The 14,829-nt window shown below is 36.0% G+C and overlaps 2 protein-coding genes across 2 annotated transcripts; both read left to right on the plus strand.

Annotated features, from left to right (window-relative positions):
* The first annotated feature begins 305 nt into the window (after window positions 1-305).
* On the plus strand, window positions 306-8,607 carry LOC107831427 (diphthine--ammonia ligase). The gene is made up of 12 exons (XM_016659187.2): window positions 306-558; window positions 642-713; window positions 3,639-3,718; window positions 4,051-4,276; window positions 4,376-4,408; window positions 5,440-5,522; window positions 5,597-5,669; window positions 6,120-6,465; window positions 6,620-6,951; window positions 7,141-7,478; window positions 7,734-8,088; window positions 8,237-8,607. Exons 1-12 carry the CDS (start codon window positions 481-483, stop codon window positions 8,450-8,452), a joined length of 2,232 nt encoding a protein of 743 aa, XP_016514673.1. The 5' UTR covers window positions 306-480; the 3' UTR covers window positions 8,453-8,607.
* Window positions 8,608-9,856: 1,249 nt separating this feature from the next.
* Window positions 9,857-12,887, plus strand: LOC107831428 (transcription initiation factor TFIID subunit 9). Its single transcript, XM_016659188.2, has 3 exons — window positions 9,857-10,013; window positions 10,622-10,936; window positions 12,333-12,887. The coding sequence occupies exons 2-3, from the start codon at window positions 10,676-10,678 to the stop codon at window positions 12,621-12,623; spliced, it is 552 nt and encodes a 183-aa protein (XP_016514674.1). The 5' UTR covers window positions 9,857-10,013; window positions 10,622-10,675; the 3' UTR covers window positions 12,624-12,887.
* The last annotated feature ends 1,942 nt before the right edge of the window (window positions 12,888-14,829 follow it).

Here is a 14,829-nt window from a genome sequence, read left to right on the forward strand (position 1 = left end):
AACTTTAGTCACTATTATATATTGAAGAGAAGCAATAGTCTCCATAACAGTCAAATGATAGTAAAACGACATGGCATAACTAATATTTTACTTGTATTAGGTATAGGTAAGCCTCTTCCCCTCTAAACATATAGTATCAGACTTTACTTAACGATAATTGAGATTTAATTAACTTGAACTATTTTAATTCAAGTTTTGTTAACTTTTATGTGGAAAAAGGAAAATTAATGGTAACTTTATTTTCATTGGGTAAAAATTAATTACACTGTCTTCAATCCTTGCAAAAATGGCAAGAGCCCAACAAAACGTACGAATCACAGAACCCAAAAATATCCACGTATATGACCTCAGTACTGAAGTCAAACAAAGACAAACAAACAGCGTACAATCACCGTTATTTCAAAAACCCTACTTCGCCGGCGCTATCATTTCTCGGCGACAGGTCGGAAACAGCGCCACTTCTCGTCGCCGGTAAACAATATGAAAGTCGTGGCTTTAGTCAGTGGCGGCAAAGACAGTTGCTTTGCCATGATGAAATGCATTCATTATGGTCACGAGGTACTCAATTTTTGTCTCTTTACCTTTGTGTTTGTTAAATTTACATGCTTTTCACATTTATTATTATTGTGGTAATCTTTCAGATTGTTGCGTTGGCTAATTTGATTCCCGCGGATGATGCAACCGATGAGCTTGATAGCTACATGTATCAAACTGTGAGCTTCTGTTTCTTCTTCTCTTTGTTACATAGCGATAATGCGGTTAGCTTTGTAATTCTCAGTCAATCAACACGTTCTATTACTCCCTCCTTCCAAGTTATGTGATGTTGTTTGACCGAGCACAATTTATATGAGTTTGTTTACTGAGCACAGAGTTTAAAGAAGAGAGTGACTTTTGAAACTTGTGGCTCTCATTAAGGATAAAATAAAAAGTTTTTAGTTACATTATTTTTAATACAAAAATGTGTCATTCTTTTTTGGACAAGTTAAAAAGAAAAGTAATACTCCCTCGTTCCAATTTATGTGGCGGTGTTTGACCAGGCACAAAGTTTAAGATAGAGATAAATACTTTTGAAACTTGTGGTAAAATAAGCCACATATTTGTGACGCCATAAATCAATTTCATTAAGGGTAAAATGAGAAGTTTAAAGTTAAATTATTTCTAAATATGGAAAAATATCATTCTTTTTGGACAAACTAAAAAAGAAAAGAGTATTACATAAATTGGGATAGCGGGAGTACTTGAAGTCCATTATGTGAATTCTCTCTATGCATAATATAGAGAGGATTTCTCATAGCTTGACTTTTCTTATTGAAGAGGTGTTGAAGTAGAGAAATTCATTTTAAATGTATGTGAAAAAGGCACTGACGCTTAAGGGAAACAGCCTTAACTTGCAAAACTCAATCTGATTATAGCTTTATAAACCATATATTTGGATCTTTTGGGTAGTTATAGGCTGCTAATTTCTTGAAGTGGTTGAACTTGTTTTCCTTTTCTTTTTTCTTTTTTTTTTGCTTGTGATTGAGGGAGATCTCGTTTGTTGCTTGGAGATTCTAATTAAAAAAGAAGCAACTTTCTCTACTTAATTTTTATCCCAAGAAAATATCTTGACACTGATAAAATAGCTGTGAGAGCAGCAATGCTTTGAATGTTGGGATTGTAAGGGCAACACCTACACGAGAGGAAATGCCGTAAAAGTTCAGATATTAAGGCGTATATGCGGTTGTATAAGATTCAAGAAGTAAATAATCACATCTCATAGACAGTACAAGGGGTATGACCTAGGGGATACTGTGATGATTAAAGATGCAGCGGTTAGTAGGTGTGACAATGTGATGATTAAAGGCGCTAAAAGGAATGACATAGACCCAAAAACATATGGCGGTAAGTTATTTCAAAGGACCTAATATCTCTGAGAGTCAGTGCAGACTTAGCTAGAAACAGAATGCAGCATAAGCCATTTATCCATATGGGGGATCCAATAGTTGGGATTAAGAGTTAGTTGATGTTACACTTACATTATGTTTTGTGTTTAATTTTTTTTTTTGATATGGTAACATTTGTTGCATATATATTAACTGTATCAAAACAGGTATAATTAACCATAATTACAAAGGGTGGTACAGGAAGATTCTCAAGTCCTTACAAGGATCCTAAAACAATCAACAAAAGATTCTAGATCTTCCATATACTCTTGCTTACACCAAAAATAAAAAAAAGCTAAACAATGCATTTTCATCCTCTGGATTGTACTATGTCTATCTTCAAAACATCTTTGGTTTCTCTCTTTTCAAACAATCCACCAAATGCAAGCTGAGACAATCTTCCATCTCTCTTTCTGATTAGGGGAGCTGCCGAGTCTATTCTAGCATTCTAGAAGTTCAATAATACTTCTTGGCATTACCCACATGATTCCTTTCAAGTTAATGAAAATCGTCCAAATTTGTTCTGTTATCCTGCCGTGCAAAAAAAGATGGTTGATTGTCTCTGCCTCTTCTCCACATAGGTAGCATCTGGAGCATAGGTGGAAGCCCCTCTTGATAAGATTATCCTGAGTTAAGAGTTGAGACTGCTTTTCTGGCTAGCAACCACATGAAGCAAGCAACTTTGTATGGAATTTTAACTTTCCAAATTAGTTTCCAAGGCTAACTTCCAATCTGATTATTAGAGGTGTTGTATTACTTATAGGCAGACTTGACTGAGAATTTACCTTGCTTATCCCTTTGCCAGAACATACAATCTTCAGGGGATGTCCCTTTGAATTGATCCAAGGTGTTGTAGAATTCTGTTAGCCTGACGATCTCCCAGTCATTGAATAATCTTCTATAGCTACGGTTCCATCCTTGGTTTGACCATACATCTCCCACAGTTGCTCCTTGTTGCTGGTTCAGACTATAAATTTCTGGGAAAGTCTGTTTCAAAGGACATTGGCCTAGCCAGGTGTCATCCCAGAAAGAAGTTTTCATTTCATTGGCCACCTTGAATCTAGATTTGTTTCTGAACTTTGGCCACAAGTTCCTGATTGATCTCCATAGACTGATACCATAAGGACTGGTTGTAGAGTTGGTAGTCCAATTGCTTTCCATTCCATACTTCACTCTAATGACATCTTTCCACAGTGAGTGTTCACTTGAAGCAAATCTCCAGAGCCATTTCATCATTAAGCTGTGGTTCTGAATTCTTAGGTTCCTAATGACCAGCCCCCCTTCCTTCTTGCAAATTAAGGAATCTCTAAGTCTCATATGTTTTGTGTTTATTAGTATTCCTTTTATTCTTGTTAGTGTTTATGTGCTTATAAGGATAAATATGAGACTTAGAGATAACTTAATTTGCATAAAAGACACATTATTTAGTATTGGTACAACAGAGACCTGAATACAACTAAGTGGATACAGAGGATTCATATGGCCAAGTCCGAGCTAATTTCATATTGAGGCATAGTTAATTGATTGTTTAGATTGCAGGAGAAGTTAATTAATAATGAGTATGGTTGATCCACTTCTTAATATCTATTTCTTCTCTTTCTTTTATTAATTAATAGAATTGTGATTATAAGTTTTGTTAACTAAGAATGGAATTAGATATTCTTCTCCTCTCCTTGATACCATTTCATTTAGAATGTTTGCTAACTTTATCTACAGGTTGGGCACCAGATAGTTGTTAGCTATGCAAAATGCATGGGACTCCCATTATTCCGGAGGCGAATTCAAGGATCCACAAGGCAAGCCCTTTTGCAGGAAATCTTTTTTGCAACCAACTGCCTAATTTGGAAAAATCTATTACTTGGGTATACTTATAAGAACTGGGCAGTTGAAGTTTATATCTTGTCAAAAGAATGGAGATGTGAAATTATCTTAGTTTTGGTTTGCTTTATTCTATTTAAAAAGGCAGATAGAATGGGCAAATAATTGTTTTTCTAATACTGCTGCCTGAATAATCTCTGTAAGCTGTTAGCAATGTAATTGTTAACTTGAATAAGATATAGATGTTGAAAGAAGCTAACATACCTACAGCTTAATATTTATTTGTAACTTTTCTGGTTTGATTTCACAGGCATCATGACCTAAGCTACAGTATGACTCCTGGTGATGAAGTTGAAGATATGTTTATACTGTTGAATGAGGTAAAAAGACAGATACCATCTGTTGCTGCAGTATCTTCTGGTGCAATTGCATCTGACTACCAGAGATTACGAGTGGAAAGTGTATGTTCAAGGTTAGGGCTTGTTTCTTTGGCATACCTATGGAAGCAAGACCAATCATTTCTTCTACAGGAAATGGTAAATTTGTGATAGAACTAGAAATATAGAAATTCATTGCAGTTCCAAGTTTGAGCTGAAGTTCTCTTCTTTTCTTTTTGTCCCCCCCACGCCCGGCAGATAAGAAGTGGAATTATTGCAATACTAGTGAAGGTAGGGATCTCTAAGCTCTTTCTATTTGAGATTTCTCATGTAATTATTATACTTCTGGGGGTTTATGATTGCATCTCTTGGGATGGAGTTCTCTCTGTCACTCACTCACTCTACCTTTTTCTTGAGGAACAGAGTAATCAGTGGATGGCTTGAGATTTGAGGGAACCACCTAAATTTGGGATTAACAATGCCATCAAAATCTCATTTATATATAGAATGAGAAAACGTGGAGACTTGTTCTTGTTAACCAAACAGATTTAGCTTGAAGGTTTATTGTAGGACAAAGAGTAGAAAAAAACTCTTACTTTTTCATAAAATTAATATCTATGGAAGAAAGAAACTAAAGATGCTGAGTAAGCTGCTGTTACACTACTTGCTAGCTGAAGTTGTATTTTGATTCGCTTATTAAAGTTTATCTTGTTCTTTAGAGTTTTCTTGACGAGGTACACGACCCAGTCAGTGCATGTATATGAGAACGCATATATATTTATCTTGTGTTATGCACAAAATATCACCTCTAAAACCTGAAATTCACCTTTTCCCCATTCTTACAAACAGATGTGCAATAAATCCATTTTCTTTGCTCCAGAATCTTAGCTAGAAACTGGAGATACTAATTCTTTGAATTTCGATTATTTCCCAGAAGTGAGTTGAATTTTATCTTTCTATCATATTCCAATTCAGAAATATGATATTTGACATTCGCGGAGCATAGGTATATAATTTAAGAAAGCATTCATCTTTCAGAAGTGTCAGATCTCTGCGAAATCAATTGGTTTACATGCTCATAACTCCATATTAGATATTAAAAAAAAAACTAATGATCTTTTCAGTGACAGAGATGACAGAGCCAAAAGTTCTTTTCAGCTGTAGGGCATTGTGTGTGGCACAAGTGGCTGCTTGCTATTGTTTAAGTGTTCTCTTCCTTATAAATGCACCTTAGGATAGACGTGTCTCTCAACTTCTTGTAAGCTGGATGATTAGTGATGTTTTTTCTCTTTGTTTACTTGCTGTACTTTTGAATCTTTTAGGTTGCTGCTATTGGATTGGACCCCTCAAAACACTTGGGAAAAGAGCTAGTATATCTGGAGTCCCATCTCCACAAGCTAAAAGAGTATGATACAGTTAGCAAAAATTTGGGCATTAGTTTACTTCAATTTTCCGCATTTTTATGTCTGTTTTTGGCAGGTTATATGGAATAAATGTCTGTGGTGAAGGTGGAGAATATGAATCATTAACCCTTGATTGCCCTCTGTTTAAAGCAAGTATTTCATCTCTCTTTCTCTCTCTCTCTCTCTCTCTCTGGATGGTCCTTGGCAGGAAGCATATGGTTGCACTATATGTTCTCAAAGAGAAGCTAGCTTTATTACTAATTCTGTGATATAGTATTATCAGTGCTTTGGGGAACATTCTACTTCATCTGTTCCATGATTTTTGTTTAGGTTTCATTTCATAAGTCAAATTGAATATTGATTGTGTGATTGTACATAATTTATGCATCTAGTTATGTATTTTTTGTGGGGATTTATTATTCATTTTAGTTTTGGTGGGCAAAATTGCATTGCGCAGTCCAAGAAATGGCTGAGCAAAGCTCAATTTGAACTTCAAAAATCAAGTGAAGTAAAAATGATGTGGCAGAGAGTCGGAGAATATGGATCTAGTGTTAGTTACGTTTCTTGTTTATCACATGTCTTATTTTTTACTCTCGCAGAATGCGCGGATTCTGCTGGATGAATTTCAAATCGTCTTGCATTCTTCAGATGCCATAGCCCCTGTTGGCATCGTCCATCCCCTGGCATTCCATCTCGAAAGGAAGGTAGAGTCAATATCTTCAAATGCCATTGATGAAGGCAGCAATGTCTTCCAGGAGAACGTGGATAAAGTATTTGAAGTGCATGGAGATGCCCAACAAGATGGTGAAGCTGTTGGCGGATTTGTTGCTGTAAGCTCTAAGCGACCAGATGTCAGTAAGGAGGAGCTCAAATTTTCAAAAACAAAGAAGGATGATATCTTTTCTATTTCTTGCTGGCTCCAAGATTCGTGTAAAAATTCAGCAGGTAAAAACATCGAGTTACTGTATAGAAGGTTTATGTTGTAGGTGGATCGTATCTGGTATTGTGCTATATGTTGAATTCTCTCTCTGATCTAGTTCCTCTCATGTCTCCTCTGTATCTTTTTAGTTTCCAATGCTTTTAGCCTTGTGATTGCCAGATTTGCGGGAGGATCTGGAGGTTGTTTTAATGAGAATTGAAGCTCTACTCGTGGAAAATGGTTCCTCTTGGGAAAATGTACTATATATCCATCTTTATATTGCCGATATGGATGAGTTTGCAGTGGCAAATGAAACCTATGTCAGATATATTACTCAGGAGAAGTGTCGTTTTGGTGTACCATCACGGTCTACCATTGAGCTCCCTCTATTGCTAGTTGGTTTAGGGAGGGCATATATTGAAGTTTTAGTGGCAAATGATCCTACTAAAAAGGTCTTGCATGTACAAAGCATTTCTTGCTGGGCCCCTAGTTGTATTGGTCCATACAGCCAGGTACTGATCTTTCAAGTACTATACCATTCATGTCATTCCTGGGCAACATGGTTATCATTTTTAAATCTGTCTTGCTTCTTACTTGGATATAAAGCATATAGTTAACTAGATATCTCTAGTTTCAATTGCTATCAAGACTCAGGAGAATTATCAAGCTTCTGATTCATTTACCACATCATTATGTTGTAGGCTACATTGCACAATGACATCCTACACATGGCAGGACAGCTGGGGCTTGACCCAGCAACAATGGTGCTCTGTGAAGGAGGTCCAGTTGCTGAACTTGAACAGGCACTGGAAAACAGTGAAGCTGTGGCTAGAAGCTTTAATTGTTCAATATCTACATCAGCCATAGTCTTTGTCATATATTGTTCAGCATCCATAGAAACATCAGAAAGAGTTGTTGTTCAGAACAAGGCAGAAGCACTTCTTAATCAAATGAAGTCGCTCCATGCTGAGGGCGCAAAGAAGTCCAAAGTCCTAGATCCAATTTTCCTATATATTCTTGTTCCTGATCTGCCAAAAAGGTAATCTGTGTTTGGGATGCTCCATTGACCATAGTATAAAATGACACTCTAATGTTTGCGCTTCCAAGAACTGTGATGCGGATAGTTAGCTGTGAAGTAGTCGGGTATCTGCTATAACTGTTTTATTTCCTGTATTTGTGCTTCTTATTATGGTGGTTGTCTTTCTTCCAGTTAGTATGACCCGAGAACAAAATGACCTGTTATTTGTCTATGTTTCTCGTCAAACATTTTATTGAGTACAGTTCCTCTATGTAGAGCACTGGTTGAAGTGAAGCCCATGCTTTACACTGGGGAGTATATGTCGGCTCCAAGTGACCATGCCATGCAGTATCAATCCACAGGACAAGGTTATTGGGGCTTTGAGTATGAAACGTGGCATGACTTTTGCCTTCAGAAATGTGTTGCTTATGGGAAAGTATGCACAGCAATTCTTTCAGTTACTGAAGAGCTTGCAGGAAAAATCTGCTCCCTGGCCAATGTTGCAGGTCATGCCAGTGTCAAGTCCAAAGGTCCTGTTGAAAAGGAACAAGTCATAATGATCGCAAGATTTTGTATTTATCGTCTTGATAAAGTCCTTTTGGAGAATAATTTCTCTTGGGACGACGTAATGGTAAGTTTCTTTCCCCGACCCAACATTTTGATTTCACAAATTTTCAGAAGATGAAGATCTTTCTTTTACAGTTTGCCCTTTTCTAGACCCCTTCCCTCGTCCCTGATAAAGTATTCTAGTCCTCTGACACAGGTCTCTCCTTTTGCAGAATTTCAGGCTCTACTTCGCAAGTAGCCTTAATATCCCTCATGGAACATTGTCTCAAATCTTCACTGATGTTTATAATGAATTTGCTCAGATGAGTCAAAGAGTTAAAGTAAATGCTGAGCCTATTTTAAATATCGTTCCAGTCTTGGGTGCTGGGAAGTCTTTATCGACCTTGGATGATATATTCACATGTGAATTCATCGCTAGGAAATGTTAGATCTCATTTAAATTAGGGAATTATATATTAAATGTTGAGAAAAAGAGAATTTTGAACTTGAACAAATTCTTATAATATTATTGCCACCCCAATTGTTGCAAATTACACTTAGCTTTACAGGAAATGAATATATGAAGTGCATCTCATTTCTGCAACTCTGTGAAGTTGCTTCATTTCTGTGCTGCTTCACTTGTGCTTTGTGTATGATTGTAGTACTCATAGTTGTCTCACACTGTACTGTCCAAGAGAAAAAGAGATGAGCATCGTGAAGGAACTAAGGGGTCGTTTGGTTGGGAAGCAAGCAAGTTATCTCATGATTAGTTATTCCGGGATTAGTTATCTTACCTTCCCATGGGGATAAAAAAAAATACTACAATCCCGGAATTAGTTATACCATGATTTCATCCCAACCAAACGTGGGTTAATCTCATTTCAAATTTAATTCCGGGATTAATTATCCCTTATCCCTCGTACCAAAATCATTTACCATAATTGTTCTTTAAAACATAAAGCATGTCATATTTGATGGATATCAGCAATGTATTTACACCTAAATTCCAAGTTTCGCATGGATCAAGAGTTTTTCAAGTGTTCTGGCTTAAAATAGTGAGAAAAAGTTCTGGCTTTAGACACTGAATTGTTAAAATGACTGTTGATAGACTTCCTTTCTAAGCGCTAAAATCCAATTGCTCTGGGAAACCTCTCCCATTACAGATTAAGGTAGTCAAATTGAAAAAACTTGACTCCATTTTCTAAATAAATTCTTAATGACAGCTTTTTTTTCCTCCATTAGCTGGAGCCTAGAGGCATGAGTCCTAGTTGAATAGTAAAAATAAGAATTCATTCGTTAGCACATATTAATGGGTGAAGTGCACCGGTAGCCACTTTTAAGCCTCCTATTTAAAATATATTTATAATTTACAATGTATTTAAAGATTAGTCAATTTATCGAAACTTCGTTACTAAGTATCCTAGATTTTTGAGCTACCAATTTGAATTTCAGGACTTAATGTCCTAAATTTTTAAGCTGTTAATTTGAAATCCAGGACTAAGTGTCCCGAATTTCTGAACTGCTAATTTAAAATTCAGGACATTGGTTTCGAGTTTCTGGATATAATTTTCGAACATTATGATACGACGTTCTGAAGTTTGAACGAATTGGCTAATCTTTAAATACATTGTAAATTATAAATATATTTTAAATAGCATACTCAAAAGTGGCTACCTGACGTCATTTCCACCATAATAATATGTCGCAAAAATAATTTAACTTTAAATTTATTATTTTATTCTTATTGATATGATATATATATATAAATGTTATTGCATGTTTATGATTGAAAAATTTCAAAATTATCTTCTTTTTCTGTAAATTTTAAATCCAATTAACGAGTTTGATAAATCGGGTCAAATAAAAAAAAGGGTCTCAAATTTCTCCAACCCGTCAAAACTCAAAACTAGTAGGAGTAGTATTTTCCGAATCCCCAAATCGAAATCTCTTCCAGTTCGCTCAAGTCGTTGCCCTCTTCCGGCTATCCCAGCACCGTCGGCGACTTCTCCGGTGAGTTCCCTTTCCACCGGCGACACACATACACGCTCACACTCTCTCTTTCCATTTCTCTTTCATTAAAGAGAAACCTAGTCTCTTTTGCTGCAATCTCTTCTGTTCAGTCTAAAGTATATACGCAAATAAGAAAAGAGAAATGGTTGTAAAAGTTTTGCTTTCAAGTTTGAGCATTTTGTACCCCTTGAATTGTGAGCATTTTGTCTAATCCTTCGTGGTCAGACGTATCCGGTCGAGCATAAAACGAAGAGTTGTAATTTTTTAGTAAACCTAATTTAGTGCTTACTTTAGCAGGTGTATATGAAATACTCTATCAACAATAATGCTTCAATCCCAAACTGATCGGTTTGTTGTATAGAATTCTCTTACTTATAAAAAAAATAGTAGACTGGATTTTATAGCAGGTGCTGGTTCTTTTCCAGGTATACTAATAACTAAAATAAGTGGTTTTGCTCTTCTTTTTATTGCTTGATCAAGCTTTTTGGTATTTGATGATTAGTAGCACATTTTTGGGCCAGTTGTGAGCTTGATTCCTGAATCTACAATGGGGATATGTTGTTTCTGCTATTCTTTGTTAGCACTAAAGAGGCATTACTGACGTGTAGGAAACGACTCTGAAGGTGAATTTTGGCTCTATGTAAGGTTGAGCCTTCAAAGAAATGGCTGAAGGCGGGGAAGAGGACTTGCCAAGGGATGCAAAGATTGTGAAAACGTTGCTAAAATCAATGGGTGTTGATGATTTTGAGCCTCGAGTTGTTCATCAATTCTTAGAATTGTGGTATCGGTATGTTGTTGATGTACTCTCAGATGCTCAGGTCTACTCAGAGCATGCAGGGAAAGCTGCCATTGACTCTGATGATATCAAGCTTGCCATTCAGTCGAAAGTTAATTTCAGCTTCTCACAACCCCCGCCGCGGGAGGTACTAAATCTTATCAGACCCTTCTTGTTGTGCTGATAATTCATTATTCCGAGGCGTAAGATTCGTACCTTTCTTAGAGACCTCTTAAGTGTGTGGTGAAATTGATAATATTTAGCCTTTTCTTATCTAGGAAGGAAAAGTAAAAACGAGACACCGAAACGAAGTATTATATAGTGGCTAAAATGATAGGCTTGCAGTAAATATGGTTCCTTTGTGAAACATGGAGATATCACTGGAGACCCAAAACAAAAAAGAGATTTCACTGGAGAGATGAAAAAATATCAACAATTACAACCTATATTTCTAGGTCATAATTTGGTGCGATTGTATGTGGTTAATTACCGTGGCTTTCAGGAGTTGATGAGGAGCAATTGGTGGCTGAATATTGGGTTAGTTGTGTGGAAAATTTTCAGTTATATGAAGAGCAGAAGATGCTGAAATTTCTGCAATAATTTTAGGGGTGAATGGGTTCTGGCAATTCGAGGTCTGAAAAGTTTTGCTTTTCTGGATCATTTTTGTGATGCTTAGCTGGCTAACCTTTTTAGCATTCATAGTATTATCAGGATATTGGTTAAAAGATAACAAGAAAAGTAGTAAAATAACATTTAATCCCGCGTAGAGAATTTCCTAGAATAATCACCAAAAGAAGGCTGCATAGACTACCAAATAAACGACGACGATTTGAACAAATCAAACTGAATACTTGTAGAATACTCCAGTTAAAGGAAGTTAGACCATTAGCTATTATAAACCAAAGGACCTCCAAAAATCAAGTTACATATTTTAGGTATTATTTCTTTCGCACCTACCTTGTTCTTAGCTATTTAGTTGAGTAGGACTTACTGGATATGACTCCTTCCATTGCAGAGTAGAGAGACATTTGGTTAAATACTTCTTATGTAAAAACATTTTCAGCTATGAATTATGAATTAATATTTTATTTTCATTCTTATTGACTCTATTCCACAAGCGACTAGAAGTACTATGCCCGACTTCTCTTGCTATCTGACAGAACTAGCTTCGTTTTCCATCTGTGACACTTTCTGCCTCATAATACTTATAGATACCTCTTTTTTTGATGAATTAAATTTTTAATTTAATCATTAACCAGCATGCACTTGGTATTGGATGTTTACTTTGCCGTGCATATATGTATTTTTTCCCTTCTTTTTTTTCTTTTTTGGTAGCCCAGCCACCCCCCAAAAAAACCCCATTTCCTAGGAGTCAATGGTGGCCCCTTTCCGACCTTGCTTCATTGGCAACTCTAACTCCCAATCTTTTGGTTCGGATGGATGTGCTCTTTCTAGTTTCTACTGGAGCAAACCTCACTTGTCCTCTGCGCTCAAATTTTTACTCTTCAGAATTTCAGAAATTATGATTTTGTCTCGCTTATCAGGTCCTACTGGAGCTGGCTAGGAACAGAAACAAGATCCCATTGCCGAAATCAATTGCTGGGCCTGGAGTATCACTCCCTCCTGAACAAGATACATTGATCAACCCAAACTATCAGCTAGCTATTGCAAAGAAGCAAATTAGCCAACCAGAAGAAACGGAAGAGGATGAAGAAAGTGCTGATCCCAACCCAGCCCCAACCCAAATTCCAAGTGTTTCTCATGAAAAGGCAGATGTGCCTCAAGGTACTCCTCAGCGAGTATCCTTTCCCCTTGGCACTAAACGTCCAAGATGATGGTTTATGTTTGATTACCTTTGGTGACAAGAGCCTTTGGGACCGGCTTGCTGTGTATTTAATCTAGGACATTGTATAATGGTTGTTTAAACATGGATTATGAAATTTTAAGATTTTTTTTTGAGAGTGTTTTAGTTTAATATAAATCCTTCCAGCATTTATAGACACAATTAGAAGAGAGTTGAGACAAGCTGCGAGACCAAGAATTATTTTGGCATTATCAATACCTTTCCATTATATTCATCTGATAATGGTCACTCTGTAGGATATGCTTTATTACGTATTTATTTGCTACTAAGACTGTAACAGAGAACTATACTTCATATATTGCTGACCTTGCCTAATCTAATGGAAATTGCATCGTTAGAGCCTAACATACTCAAAAACATTTTTTCTTAAAATACGATGTTTGGATGGTTGTTACATGTTGTATTGTATCGTATTGTTACTTTAAATATGATGTTTGTTTTAGTTGTTACTTAAATTTTAATGTATCGTATTGTTAAAGCCGTATTGTTACTTTAATAATGAAAAGTGTCACTTTATGTAATAACCGATAACATGGGCTAAATCTGCTTCACATGCAGCAGAGAATTTTAAGGGAATCCGTATTAATTCCCTTAAAATGTACATAAATGGTAATTGGATATATAAAATATAATTATAGTAAAACTTGAGTAAGGAAGGTAATATAGTTTCATATAGTGTATAGAAATGTAAAAATTCCAATTTTAAATTATTGTGCCAAACGGTTGTCCGTGGATATACTGTAATATCAGATGTTCTTAGGATATGGGAAAGTTTTCGGAAATATTAAAGTTAATTTTTGTGGATTAAATTTGACATCTCTTGATTTCATACGTGTCTCTACACTCTACCGAGTAGGACCTAGTGAGGGGCATACGAGCAGAGGTGAAGTTAGGAATTTCGCAAGAGTGTTATAGTATAAAAGGCAAGCCCGGTGCATAAAGCATCTCATATTCATGCAGGGTCCGGCAATAGGCCAGAATGTTCCATATATAGGAAAAAAGAATAAAATGTAACCTATTTATAGTATAATTTTTCAAAGGATGTTCAATATATATATATGAAAATTATAATATTCAGCCTATATACACTATAATTTTTCACAAAGGGTGTTAATCGATCACCCTTTATCGGCTACAATTCCGCCTATGAAAATTGTGGAAGGGTTAATATTTCCCAACAGCTCAGTGTACTTTTTTACTAGTTATAATATTGTGAATATTTACGAGTTTATGAATTTTCGAGATGATCTCTGTGTAAATATTCTAAGAATTTATTGGATTTTGGAGATTCACACGTTACTATTAATTTCATTTATTAATTTTCACAAATAGCCGCCTATGAAAACGGCTATTTGTGCACTTTGCGTCCACTTCAACAAACTGGGCCAAGCCCAAGCCTTTACACTTACCGTTCTCATTTATAAATCCAAAATCATTCTCATGCAAACCCTAAGGTACAGTACAAGTCTTCTTACCACATTGACCAATCAATCAATTAAGCTAACGCCATGAAAACAGTTTCAGGTAAGCCAACGAAAACTAAGCCAATATCTCTATCTAAAGCAGCTTCACTGATATCAAATTTCGTCGCCGATGAGGCCGCCGGCGCCGGACATTCTCACGCCATTGCAAAGTACTTGAACAGAGCATCCAGTTCGTTCACAGAGAAATTAACCGCAAACGATTAAAAATCTCAACATCGTTGGCTAAAGAGACGAGAAGATATAATGGAGAGACGATAGTTGAAGACTAAATGATAGCATAGAACAAAGGGATGGAGGCAAGCGTAAAATGTTCAACCAAATAGGCCAAGTTAATTCCTTTTTATTTTCCCCTTTTGTCTTATGTAATGCCCCTTTTATTTGAAGATTATAGATATCTGGCGCAATGACTTATAAATTTGTTCAATTTCAAACCCAAAATTTTAACGCGACGGGAGGCATCACTTCTTTTTTAAACTACTATCATCTAGTCTAAAGGCTTTTAGTGTTTGCCAAATTATTTATCACAATTATTTTTAATGTATAGACACATAGACCCCCTTTTCCTTGAATTAAATCTAAGTGATATAAATTTTGATTAGTTAGACTATTGGATACTAAATGAAAAAATGCATAAGTACCCCTAACTTATACCCGGATTCCCAACTACACACTTTTTCTTTGCGGAAATTCTAT

Source organism: Nicotiana tabacum, chromosome 16 (genome assembly GCF_000715075.1).
Source record: "Nicotiana tabacum cultivar K326 chromosome 16, ASM71507v2, whole genome shotgun sequence".
Lineage (NCBI taxonomy): Eukaryota > Viridiplantae > Streptophyta > Magnoliopsida > Solanales > Solanaceae > Nicotiana > Nicotiana tabacum.